The following is a 13,268-nucleotide window of genomic DNA, read 5'->3' on the forward strand; positions in this document are numbered from 1 at the left end:
ATGCGTTCCATGGACCGCTTCAGCACGGCCGTGCGCGGGCTCCCGCGGAGTGAGCATCCCGGCTGAGACGCGACAGCGTCGGGGAGGCGGAAGGAGGCTCCCGTGGGTCACTCATTTCCGAGGTCCACGGACTCGCCACGGCCCGCCTCCTCCCGCCGCCTGAGCTTTCGGTTTCTCCCAACATTCCTGTTCCCCTTCCCCGAAGGAAGCTCCGGCCCGGGGGTGCGGGGGCGCGGAGACGCTGCCTTCCCGGGGATTCCCCGGGCGCACGCGGGCGCCGCAGCGGCCCCTGGGGACCGGGTGCAGAGTCCGTGTGGGCGTGCGTGGGTGCTCCGCCGCCTCCGGACGGGCGCGGGGAGGAAGCGAAAGTCGCGGAGAAGCCAGCGGACGCCACAGTCCGGAGCGGACGGGGGAGTCACACGGGGCGCCTCGAGATGACCGGGCGCCGGGCGCTCCTGCTGCTGCTGCTGCTGCTGCAGCTGCTGGCAGCGCTCGCCGTCTCGGGTGAGTCGGGGCGGGGCTGCGGGCCAGGTAAGGCGGCCGGGAGCAGACGCTGGGTCCGCGGAGTTACCTGGGCAGTCCCCAGGGCGACCGAGTTTGCGGACGGAGCTGGGGGACTCCCGGCTCCAGCTGCGATTATGGGATGTTCTGAGGGTGCGACGACGTGTGGGTCGCGTCTGGGGGTTCGGGCACCGGAGGGTCAGTGCTTGGAGAGGAACAGCAAGTGGGGACAGCCTTGGCCTGGGAAGTTGTCCTGACCGCCTCTGTCCCGCTCAGTCGGTGCCAACCAGGGCAGCGTCACTGGGAGCTGTCATTGCGACCAAAGAATTCCTTCCAGCACCCCGCCGAAGCCAGAGTTAATGGAACACTTCCGAAAACAGCTCAGGGCCTACCACCGCTGTCCAGCCTACATCAGGTACCCGGCCCGTCCCCAACCCAGGCTCGGGGAGGGCGGCGCAGGTGCGGCCAGGTGTGGCCAGGTGCGGCCCCGCCCGTCGATGGTTGGCCTGAACTCGCCAGGCGGCTCCAGTCCCCGCCCCGGGTTCCCTTCGCGACGGCTCTCTCCACTTCAGTCCCACCTGCCCGGGGACTTCCCGGCCGGCCTCGGCAGGAGCGAGCTTTCCCGGCGTGACCTCAGGCCTCTGGAATGAGGAAAGTGCTACAGAAGGGACTGAGCGTCCCGGCTGAGCGCACCGCCTCCTCCCCGCAGGTTCCGGCTGCACTCGCGGAGCGTGTGCGGTGGCAGCCGCGACCCGTGGGTGCACGAACTGCTGAGATGCTTCGACGGCGGAGGTGAGCACTTGCCCGGTCCTGCCCCGGGCGTCCCCTGCCCCGCTCGCTGGCCCCACCCCACCGTTCACCTCGCTTCTGCCCTCCTGTCCTCTGGGACATCACACGTTTCAGAACCTTGGAACGCTGGCCAGAGTACTCCACTACACATCACTCACCACCACCTTCGGGCTTTTGCCGACTCGTGACACCTCGGGGGCTATTAATGTTTTTAAAAATCAAAGCACTATTTTTGTTTTCCAATATTTTATTATTGGAAATTAATTTATATTCAAAATATAAAAGATCCATAAAAAGGTGGTTATAGAAAAGTTGAAATAACTATGCAGTGAACATCCATATACTCATCAATTAGATTTTACAGCATGATTTATACTGCACATATTTCCATAATAAGTCAAATATATATGTTTACAATGTTGATTTTAAAGCATTTTACTGTTTTTGCTTTTTTTTTTTTTAAGAAAGATTGATTTATCTATTTGAGAGGCAGAGTTACAGACAGATAGAAAGGTCTTCCACCCGCTGGTTCACTCCCCAAATGGCCACAGTGGCCAGGGCTGGGCCAGACCAAAGCCAGGAGCCAGAAGCTTCTTCTGAGTCTCCCACATGGGGGCAGAGGCCCAAGCACTTGGCCCATCTTCCACTGCTTTCCCAGGCCATAGCAGAGAGCTGGGTCAGAAGAGGAGCAGCCGGGACTCGAACCAGCACCCATGTGGGATGCTGGCTCTGCAGGCAGAGGCTTAACGCACTATGCCACAGCGCTGACCCTGTATTTGCTTCATTTCACATTCACCTATCCATCATCCATACACCTTATTTTTAATTTGTACATTTTATTTTATTTATATGAAAATGGTAGAAAGAGAAAGAATGGGAGACAGATCTCCCATTTGCTAGCTTACTCCCCAAATGCCCACAACAGCCAGGGCTGGGTCTGGCTGAAGCCAGGAGCCAGGAATTCAACCTGGGTCTCCAAATACTTGATTCATCAATACACTGTGTCCCAGGGTGCACACTGGCAGGAGGCCAGAATCGGAAGCAGAGCCCAGACTCCAGCCCAGGCGCTGTGATAAGAAAGCAGGTGCCCCCAGTGTCAGCCTCACTGCTCCACCACTCATCTCCACTTATTTTTGGTGCATTACAGAGTAAGTTGCAGGCATAATTATATTTCATCTCAAAACATGTCAGCATATATATTATCAAACAGAGTTCAATATTTTATTACTCCTTTTTCTAAAAAAAAAGATTTATTATTTATTTGAAAGGCAGAGTTAGAGAGCAGGAAAAACAGAGACAGAGATATTTTCCATCTGCTGGCTTACTCCCTAAATGGCTGCAAGGAGCCTGGAACTCCATCCTAGTCTCCCATGTGGGTAGCAGGGGCCCAAGCACTCAGGGCATCTACTGCTGCTTTCCCAGGCACACTAGCAGGAAGTTGATTGGAAGCAGAACAGCTGGGACTTGAACCAGCACTTTGATATGGGATGCTGGGGTCACAAGTGGCAGCTTCACCTGCTGTGTCACAACACCAGCCACAATACACACTATTAGTATAGAAAATGTTCTTCTAAGCCGGCACCATGGCTCAACAGGCTAATCCTCCATCTTGCGGCGCTGGCATACCGGGTTCTAGTCCCGGTTGGGGCACCAGATTCTGTCCCGGTTGCCCCTCTTCCAGGCCAGCTCTCTGCTATGGCCCAGGAGTGCAGTGGAGGATGGCCCAAGTGCTTGGGCCCTGCACCCCATGGGAGACCAGGATAAGTACCTGGCTCCTGGCTTCGGATCAGCGCGGTACGCCAGCCGCGGCGGCCATTGGAGGGTGAACCAGCGGCAAAGGAAGACCTTTCTCTCTGTCTCTCTCTCTCTCACTGTCCACTCTGCCTGTCAAAAAAAAAAAAAAATGTTCTTCCATACCCTCCCTAAAGTTGTCTCGTGTAGCATTAGTGGTACCCATATTGGCCTTCTACATAGACCTATTGGACTACATAGACCTATGAACCATCCTAACCTCCCAGCTCAATGAAATGAGTCCCAGAGAGGTTAGAGCCCAGGTCCTGATCACACAGCTACTCTGTAGCAGAGCCAGGGTTTCAAGCCAGGTCTCCTGGCTCCCGTGTCTCAGTGGCTGCATCCTGTGGCTTGCTCCCTCCTTGTCACCAGCCTTCCCCTCTGCTACTGCCTCCCTCTCCTGGTCTTCAGCCGTCCCTTTGCTGTGATCTGGGACCCACTCCCCTTCCCTCTGCTGGGGTTTGGAACATGAAACCCCCAAAGCGGGGCACCTTAGCTACTGGGGGAAGCACAGAAGGAAGGTCACGCTAACCTGGCAGCCGGTGGTAAAGGAATTCTCTCACCTGCCTCACCTGAAAGCAGGCCATAAATCCTGTACCAGAGAGGTTGTGCCTGCACTTGAGGTCCAGAACGTGGGCGGACAGGCCTCGCTGGGTGCCCCCTCCCCTCAGCTTAGATAATCTATTTGTCCAATCTCCACCATACTTAAATATAAAAATATTTCCCCGAGTCTCCTTTCTGAAGGCTCTTGGGTTATAGAATCCTTGGCTAAATACACTCACTGTGCTTCTGTCTCGTTAATCTGGTTTTCTGGAATGGGGTGTCTGCCATGACTCTTGGGATGGGTGAGGACAGGACCGTACTTTTCCTCTCCCACTCTCTGTTTCTCCACCTCTCCCCTCTCCAGAATGTGGACACGCTCACAGGGAGAGTCTGGCCCACCGGAAGCCTCTACCTTCCCGCAGCACTGAGATTCCCAAGTCCACAGAGGAGGCATCCGCACACCTGCCCTCCACTGCCCAGACCCACCTGCCAACCACCCTGCCACCTGGAGCGCACGGCAACGAAACCACCACTGCCCCTCTGAGCCAGAGTCCAGAGGTCGGGCCTGAGGCTGGGCAGAACCAGAAGCAGCTAAAAGAAATTGTAGGACCTGCAGCCGGAACATCGGCCACGGTGCCAGTGCTGACCCTTCTGGCCATCACCTTCCTCCTCACTGGAGTCCTCGCGTATGTGCTGTGCAAGCGGAGGAGGGAGCGGTCCCTGAAGTGCTCTCCAGGTAAACCGGACTTCTGAACCCTCCCCTTAGGGGACGATGAGACGCTGCCTGGTAGGGACCCAGCCCCCAGCGGCTCTTGGGTGGTAGCAAAAGTGAGCCACTCAGGTGGAGGGAGCAAAGCCACCCATGGGCTCCAGACCAGTGCTTCGCCTTGAACACGGAGAAGATGGTAGCAAGGCCAGGCTAGTGGGAGACGAAGCTGTAGAGGAAGGCAAGGCCATTCATTCAATTTGGAAATGTTCACTGCTTACCTATTGGGTACCCGGTCAGAGTTAATTTTTTTTTTTTTTTTTTGGTAAGTTTATTTTGTCTGAAAGGTGGAGAGATAGAAAGAGACAGAGAGAACTTTCCATCTGCTGGTTCACTCCCTGAATGGTTGTAATGGCCAAGGCTGAAGCCAGGAGCCTGGAAGTCCATTTGGTCTCCCAAAGGGGTGGCAGGGTTAGCCAAGCCAAAACCAGGAGCTAGAGCTTCATCCAGGTCTCCCACATGGGTGCAGGGGCCCAAGCACTTGAGCCATCTTCCACTGCTTTCCCTAGTGCATTAGCGGTAGCTGGATTGGAAGTGGAGCAGCCCTAGGTTTCAAAGTGGCATCCATATGGGATGCAAGCATTGCAGGTGGTGGCTTAACCTATTACCCCACAACACTAGCCCATCAAAAATAAGCCTTTAAAAAAAAGAGGGGCCTGCACTGTGGTGCAGCGGGTTAAAGCCCTGGTCTGCAGCACTGGCATCCCATATGAGCGCCGGTCCAAGTCCTGGCTGTTTCACTTCCATCCTGCTCTCTGTTATATCCTGGGAAAGCAGTGGAAGATGGCCCAAGTCCTTGTGTTCCTGCACCCATGTGGGAGACCCGGAAGAAGCTCCTGACTTCGGATCGGCGCAGCTCCAGCCGTTGCAGCCATCTGGGGAGTGAACCAGCAGATGGAAGACCTCTCTCTCTCTTTCTCTGCCTCTCTGTTACCCTGCCTTTCAAATAAATAATCAATCTTAAACCCAGCAGGCCGGAGGGAAGGGGCAAGGAAGGAGAAAGAGTAAGAGGGAGAGAGGAGAGGTGAGAGAGAGAGAGAAGAAGAAGAAGGGGGGGGAGGGGGGAGGGGAGGAGAGGAGAGAGCCAAGTGTTCAGGAACAGGTCCTTTTCAAACTTTGCCGGAGGGCGGGCAGGGAAGTAGGAGCTTCGAATCCCATTAGGATGGGGGTGGAGCTTGACAACAGCAGTTAGGCCGTGTGGCCACCTGGCTTCCAGCAATGGCAGTGAGGGCTAGTGCCTAGGATGGTGTCAGGGTGTAGATCGTGCCATAGATAAGACTGCGCCATTTTCCTAACAATACTGGCATCCCATATGGGCGCCAGTTCACATCCCTGTTGCTCCTCTTCCGATCCAGCTCTCTGCTATGGCCTGGGAAAGCAGTGGAAGATGGCCCAAGCCCTTGGGCCCCTGCACCCGTATGGGAGACCTGGAAGAAGCCCCTGGCTTCTGGCTTTGGATAGGCCAACCTCCGGCTATTGCAGCCATTTGGGGAGTGAACCAGCAGATGGAAGACCTTTCTCTGTCTCTCCCTCTCGTTGTCTGTAACTATCTCTCAAATAAATAAAACAGAAAATGAAAACAAACAAACAAACAAACAAAAAAACCCAAAACCAAAAAAAGCACCCAGAGTCTGATTTCCTTTTCAAGTTGTCAACCCCACCTGATGGGACAAGGACATAAGCCTCAGCCCTTCTCCCTCACTGCCCAAAGGAGATCAACTTTGGAATGTATTCCTTGCCCTTGAACCTCAGCTGGGTCTCACACCCTATTGCCTTCATACCCCACCCTGCTTTATTTTCCAGGTTCCCAAGGCCCATGCCCAGTTCCTTGAATTCCCCTCCCTGCTACCCCCTACCCCCCACCCCCAGCCCTAGCCCCCCCAAAAAGGGCCTGGTCCCTGGGGGTCATGGCCTTCTGCCACATGCTCCATCATGTACACGCAGACAGTTGGCCACCCACCTCTGCTGGTTTATTTTCTCTGAATAAATTCGGTCTGGCTGTAAATTCGCGCACTGTCTCCTCTATTCTGTGACTCTTTTCCTAACATTTTGGTGCCCTGTGTGAGGAGGCAGCCATCTGCAACTCCTTTCCTAACACCACCTCCCCCAAACCCTCATTCAAGAGGTCATCTTACAATATCTTTACCCTTTCCAGATTTGCGGCTTTATTATACACGTGTGGCATGATAATCCAGCGTCTGAGCAGAGAGGGGAGAGATTTGGTTTTGTAAGTATCGCAGGAAGAGGCCCAGTGCTGTGGCAGTGATGACAATGCCCTGTGATGACAGACGGTTATGTAAGTGCTGATTTGAGTTTTGGTTCCTCTACTTCCAACCCAGCTTTCCAGCTAACGGCTTATGAAAGGCAGAAGACGGCCCAAGTGATTGGACACCTGCCGGCCTGTAAAATCAGAATCAAAATGGAGACCTCTGCTTCTGTACATATTAGCTGTGCTCGCTAAAGGCTAAGGGTGTATCTTGTTTAACTATGTGGCCCCAAATTCCCAGGAACTAGGTTGATCGAAATGTGTCCTTCCCTGTTATCTTACAACTGTATCTTGGATCTGTTGAAGTAACACCTTGACAGTAGGGACTCCACTTTGGAGAACCTGAGACTCCATTCTGGGAAAGAACCCCCTCCCCGTGAGACTCTGGTCTAAAACTATGATCTAAAACAGTTGAGGCCGGCGCCGTGGCTTAACAGGCTAATCCTCCACCTTGCGGCGCCGGCACACCGGGTTCTAGTCCCGGTTGGGGCGCCGGACTCTATCCCGGTTGCCCCTCTTCCAGGCCAGCTCTCTGCTATGGCCCGGGAGTGCAGTGGGGATAGCCCAAGTGCTTGGGCCCTGCACCCGCATGGGAGACCAGGAGAAGCACCTGGCTCCTGGCTTCAGATCAGCAAGATGCGCCGTCCGCAGCGGCCATTGGAGGGTGAACCAACGGCAAAAAGGAAGACCTTCCTCTCTGTCTCTCTCTCTCACTATCCACTCTGCCTGTCAAAAAAAAAAAAAAAAAAAAAACAAAACAAAACACACACACACAAAAAAAACAGTTGAACAATAGCAGTCCACTACATCACACTTGGCAGAACATAGAAACCCCCTAGCATGATCACTGAAGCTTGGAAGTGGATAGGCTGCACCTGGGTTAATGATAAAAATGTAACTTGTCTATGTCCTACATATGATTAAAACCAATACCTGGATTAATGTCAAGATTATAATTGGAATTGTTAAGATTATAACTGGTATTGTCAAGATTATAATTGATACTAGTTTCACATGGGTTTTAGGTCAGCTTGACCCCAGTAATTATGTATTCCCCTCCTGATTTTGCAGCTTTTGCCTTTAAAAGCCCTGTTGCTTTGGGCTTCAGGATCGAGAACTCTTTAGGGCATGAGCCCGCTCTCCACCCCCGGCAATAAAGGACCATTGAATTTTATCAATGTGTGGTGCTCCTTTGTTTACTTTCGCTCAGGTACAACACTGGGAAATGAACCAGCAGATGGAAGATCTGTCTCTCCTATTCTCATAAAGATTTAAAAAAAAATTAATGGCCGGCACCGTGGCTTAACAGGCTAATCCTCCACTTTGCGGCGCCGGCACACCGGGTTCTAGTCCCGGTGAGGGCGCCGGATTCTATCCTGGTTGCCCCTCTTCCAGGCCAGCTCTCTGCTATGGCCCAGGAAGGCAGTGAAGGATGGCCCAAGTGCTTGGGCCCTGCACCCGCATGGGAGACCAGGAGAAGCACCTGGCTCCTGGCTTCGGATTAGCGCAATGCGCCGACCGCAGCGGCCATCGGAGGGTGAACCAACGGCAAAAAGGAAGACCTTTCTCTCTGCCTCTCTCTCTCACTATCCACTCTGCCTGTCAAAAAAAAAAAAAAAAAAAAATTAAACAGCCACTGCCTTCTTAGACCCTCTTTTTTTAAAAACAACTATGTGATCAATTCTGTCTTTACACTGGGTAATGACAGCTTACGCAGATTTTATGTATTTTAGCCACTAAAATTATTTTTATAGCTGTTCACTCTTTCTACAGATACTGGCTTCAGGCTCCTGCCCCCCTCCCAGGATTCCGGCTTCAACTTCTCTTACCAAAAGTTCCCGCCGGTCGCAAGTCACTCTTCCTGGTACATCAGCTGTTCTTCCCCAACCTCAGCCCCACGCTGCCTCTCCCCACGATCCTGGAGACAAGGCCTGGACTTTCCCACCCTCCCTCCCCTGTGGCTGCTGCTTTCACTTCCCCATCTCTAGCATCCTCAGCTAGATCTCAGGGAGAGTCTGCTCTCTTTGTAAGAAGTCGCTATTGCTTTTATTATCCAAACCCTTAGTTCTTGTTTTGCCTCTGGGTCAGGCCTGCAGGAGGAAGTGGGCAGGGTGTCCGAGTCCCCATCTCCCACCAGAGCCTGTCGGTACTCATGTGGAGTGCAGCGCAGGAGCAGGCCACACAGCCGTGGGCGGGCGTGGGTTTTAGCTGTCCTGGTGACCTGTGGCCAGCAGAGCAGGGGGGGTTCCAGTGCTGCACCTCATCCCTCAGGTCTCTCGGTCCCGGCCCGAGGTGCAGGTGCCGCTGTCCCTCCAAGCTCAATCCAGCTCCTCGGCCTAGTTCTCCAGCATCTGCTCGCAGGTTCGGGCCACGTCACTGAGCTTGAGGCGTGCATAGTCTACCCGCTTCAGAGCCATCTGGCAGTCCTTCCTGGACGAGTAGCTGGAGCCCTCGTGGGGCTGTCCTGTGGCCACCTGCGGGGCAGTTACACATCAGTGGGGCACTGCCTCTGACCCATCGCCCCTCTAGGCAGCAGATCCCTGAACTTCTGCTCACCTGATCCGTTCAACGGAAGCGACAACAAGCACTTCTCTAAAATTCATGAAGGATCAGGCAGGATAATGCAAGACATCTAGCACACCGTAAAAATCCGTGAACACCGGCAGCCGCTGTTAGCGACTGCACGATCTCTCAATCCTGTCCCTTTTCTCGGGGTGGAAGCACCTGGAACCTCTTGCCCCAGGACAGGGTCCGGAGGCGTCAGCGCGGCCTGTACGACCTCTCCCAGGCTCTCATCGCCCCAGTGGCTCTCCGGCCTCCACCCCGCGAGGTCGGCCGCGCTGCCGTTCATCCCCCGCCCCACACCCACCTGGGTGAGGTAGCGGATCTGAGCCGACAGCTCCGCCTCCACGTGCTGCACCGAGGCGGTGAAGGCTGCCGCCTGCCGGTCGAGGAGCCGCTCGTTGGTTTTCTCCTTGGACAGCTCCAGGATCACCGTCCCTGCAGGGGTGGGGCCTGTCTGGGACGCCAGGAGAACCCCGCCCCAGAACGCCCCGCCCCGCCCCTGGACCACGCCCCCCGGGAATCCCCGCCCGCCGCCGCCGCTGCGCAGGCGCACAGCGTCCCTCCCCCGCCGCGCGCCGGCGCTTCGGTCAGTGTGTCAGCGTGCCGCTCAGGCTCGGCTCCGGCTCGCTCCCCAACCTGCATTCTGAAGGATGGCACCAATTTCCCTTTCGATGTCTTCCAGGGCGCGCAGTCGCTCGTTCGCCAGGCTATAGGTAGCCATCGTCCCTCTGGGAAACCCTTACGGGATTTTTTTTCCTTAAGCGAAGCGAAACGCAACGCTTCAGCCCGGAAGTGACTGTCGGCTTGCACCTGCGCAGAGAGTGCTCTCTAGTGGACACTACAATTCCCAGGATGCTCAGCGCCGCCTGGCAGTCACTGAACTACAACTCCCAGGTATCCTGCGCCTCCGCCACGGGACCACCTGTGGTAAGAGGCGGTGTGGATTATTCCTCAGGCTGAACACTTTCAGACCTCACCACCTGCTGACACTGGTCCATATTTAATTCATTCTACAAGAACTTGTGAGGGTGTTCAGGATGCTAGGTGGTGGTGGGGGGAGTCCTGGGGTATTCCTCCCGGCTGTACAGCCATGCGCCCTTTGCCCACGCTGCCCGCTGCCCGCTGCCCGGGGAAAGCTTGGCCGTGGTGTCTCCTTAGTGTACCCACCTGACCTGAACACAGGCTGCTGACACACTCCGGGATGCCGGCTCCTCCCCGTCTTTCCCCCTTTCCCTTCCTGGTTACCCACCTCGCGTGGGCCTAGGGGTTGGGCGATGGTTGAGATAGCCGCTCACGTGGTCGCGGGGTGGATGCACGGTAGAGGTACGGCCGGTGTGCACCGCACGGGGCACGGGACAGGGGGTTCTTGGAGAAAGGGCTGCTGGACGGAGCAGCCGACTGCAGGGTGATGAGAGGGCGGATACAAAGCGGGAGGTATGCAGATGGAGATACAGTTAAGCTTGACAGTTCTAGCATTTAACTTTGTCCTTCACTAAATCCTGATAAAGTAACAATAGGATATCTTTTTTTAAGACAGTTTCTTTTTTTTTTTAAAGAATTATTTTATTTATTTGAAAGACAGAGTTACAGAGGTAGAGCCAGAGAGAGAGATCTGTTCTGCTGGTTGACTCCCCAAATGACTGCAATGGCCAAATCCAGAGCTGAGCTGATCTGAAGCCAGGAGCCAGGAGCTTCTTCTGGGTCTCCCACGCGGGTGCAGGGGCCCAAGGAGTTGGGTCATCTTCTACTGCTTTCCCAGGCCACAGCAGAGAGCTGGATTGGAAGAGGAACAGCCGGGACTAGAACCAGCGCCCATATGGGTTGCCAGTGTTGCTGGCTGGGGCTTTAACCTACTGTGTCACAGTGCCAGCCCCACAATAGGGTTTCTTATTTTTATTTATTTTCATTTTATTTGAAAGAGAATGTCCATCCATTGCTTCACTCCCTCAAATGCCCACAACAGTTAGGGCTGGGCCGGAACAAAGTCAGGAGCCTGGCACTCAATCTGAGTCTCTCCTGTCAGTGGCAGGGCATCTGTTGCATTAGCAGGAAGCTGGAACTGGATGCAGAGCCAGAATTCGAGCCCAGGCAATCCCCTGTGGGATGCAGGCATCCTAAGTGTTTGTCTTAACTGCTGCACTAAATATCCACCCCATGGTATTTCAAAAAGAGGTCAAGTGGGGCCTGTGTTGTGGCACAGCGGGTGAAGCTGCTGCCTGCAACACTGGCATCCCATATGAGCACCAGTTCCAGTCCCGGCTGCTCCACTTCCTATCCAGCTCCCTGCTAATGCGCCTGGGAGAGCAGTAGAAGATGGCCCCAGTACTTGGGCCCCTGCACCCACGTGGGAGACCCGGATGAAGCTCCTGGCTTCAGCCTGACCCTCTCATCTATTGTGGCCATTTGGGTAGTGAACCAGTGGATAGAATATCTCTTTTCCTATTTCTCTGTAACTGCCTTTCAAAGAAATAAAAATGAGACACCTCTCTCTCTCTCTCTCTTTTTAAGAGAGTCAAAGGGAGAAGAGTTCATAGGTAAAGTTTAGGTAGAAGCTGGAAAACGGGCCAGCTGGTCAGTGATTTAGCAGTGAAGTGCTAGCTAAGCCAGCCTAGGAGAAAGTGTGGAAGCAAGCCGATTTACCCTAGAATTACAGCATCACGGACAGCTGGGGAGAAAATGGCTGTAAAATTAGGAAGATTATTTAAAGCAGCTGGACTGCCAGAGCTCCTTGCTGCGTCTGCTCTCTCCTAGCCCTGTGAATGCCGGAAGCTCCTTTGTTGGAGATGGAAACAGGGTTGTAGCTTGGAGGACACCTGGGCCCAGTGGAGGGCAAGAGTTTCTGTAAGGATAGCAGAGGTTAAGTGGAAGTGCATCTACTGACTGGTAGTTTATAGAACTCTGTCAGCCACTGGATGTGTCTTCGGTGGAGAATTTGAAAAGTTGAAGAAAAGACCAAAGGATATTAACGCCAGGGGCTCTCCAAGAAAGCAGTTAATGGGTCAGATCGCCTCAAAGTGAAACTCACATTTGGTAAGTCCCCACTGTGTGCATGGAACTTCTTAGCGCTTCACTCTTACATATGAACAGTTACCAAAGAATTTCTAGGTATTTGAAGAAACTTTCTATATTAGTCAGCTTTTTGTTGCTTTAACTAAAACATGTGAGAGAAGGCTCTTAGGAATAGGAAGATTTCTGTGGCTCACACGTGGGGAGGTTCACGGTCCAAGACTGGGTGGCTCCATTGGTCCGTGTCCGCTGAGGGTGATGGATGGCAGGATGTGTGCCGAGGGAGGGTCACATGGCAAACCAGGAAGCAGAGAGGGACGGGAAGCTTGCCTGTCTTCACCCTCCCTTGGTGGTATCCTTGTAAAGCCACCAGGATTTAGCTCTGGGGCTCTACGCCCACAACTAATATGATCTCCTAACTCACCAAGGTCCCTCTCTCAAATACCATAATTGGGTTAAGTTCTCCACAGCCCATTAACATGAGACTCTGGGGTTCAAGCTCTTGACACAAGGGGACACTTCAGGGGACACCCAAACTATTATACAGACCATAACACTTTCTAACCTGAAATACAGAGATCAAAATAAAAGGGAAAAAACACCATTTGAAGCTCTTAGATAAGAGTTATTATAAAAAAAAGAGTTGAAGCTAGGGCCTGTGTTGTGGCACAGCAGGTTAAGCTGCCGCCTGCAACACCAACATCCCATATAAGTACCAATTTCAGTACTGGCTGTTCCATTTCCAATCCAGCCTCTTGCTAATGAGCCTGGGAAAGCAGTGGAAGATGGCCCAAATGTCTTGGCCCCTGCCACGCACATGGGAGACCTGGATGGAATTCTAGGCTCCTGACTTCAGCCTGGCCAAGCCCCAGCCATTGCAGCCATTTGGGTAGTGAACCAGCAAATGGAAGATATTCTCTCCCTCTCTCTCTCTCTCCCTCTCCCCCCACCCCCATCTGCCTCTTACTCTTTCTTAGTAACTCTGCCTTTCAAATAAGGAAATAAATTTTTTCTTTAACTCTTTTTAAAATTATTTTTTAA

The 13,268-nt window shown here is 53.6% G+C and overlaps 2 protein-coding genes across 2 annotated transcripts; one reads left to right on the plus strand and one right to left on the minus strand.

Moving 5' to 3' along the window:
• Nucleotides 1–44: 44 nt before the first annotated feature.
• Nucleotides 45–7,419, plus strand: CXCL16 (C-X-C motif chemokine ligand 16). Its single transcript, XM_062215602.1, has 6 exons — nucleotides 45–504; nucleotides 778–916; nucleotides 1,211–1,293; nucleotides 3,989–4,360; nucleotides 6,546–6,617; nucleotides 6,730–7,419. Exons 1-5 carry the CDS (start codon nucleotides 435–437, stop codon nucleotides 6,575–6,577), a joined length of 696 nt encoding a protein of 231 aa, XP_062071586.1. The 5' UTR covers nucleotides 45–434; the 3' UTR covers nucleotides 6,578–6,617; nucleotides 6,730–7,419.
• Nucleotides 7,420–8,612: 1,193 nt separating this feature from the next.
• On the minus strand, nucleotides 8,613–10,052 carry MED11 (mediator complex subunit 11). Its single transcript, XM_062215603.1, has 3 exons — nucleotides 9,858–10,052; nucleotides 9,526–9,656; nucleotides 8,613–9,130 (listed from the first exon to the last, which is right to left on the minus strand). The coding sequence occupies exons 1-3, from the start codon at nucleotides 9,940–9,942 to the stop codon at nucleotides 8,993–8,995; spliced, it is 354 nt and encodes a 117-aa protein (XP_062071587.1). The 5' UTR covers nucleotides 9,943–10,052; the 3' UTR covers nucleotides 8,613–8,992.
• Between the last annotated feature and the right edge of the window lie 3,216 nt (nucleotides 10,053–13,268).

This window comes from Lepus europaeus, chromosome 18 (assembly GCF_033115175.1).
Source record: "Lepus europaeus isolate LE1 chromosome 18, mLepTim1.pri, whole genome shotgun sequence".
Taxonomy (NCBI): Eukaryota; Metazoa; Chordata; class Mammalia; order Lagomorpha; family Leporidae; genus Lepus; species Lepus europaeus.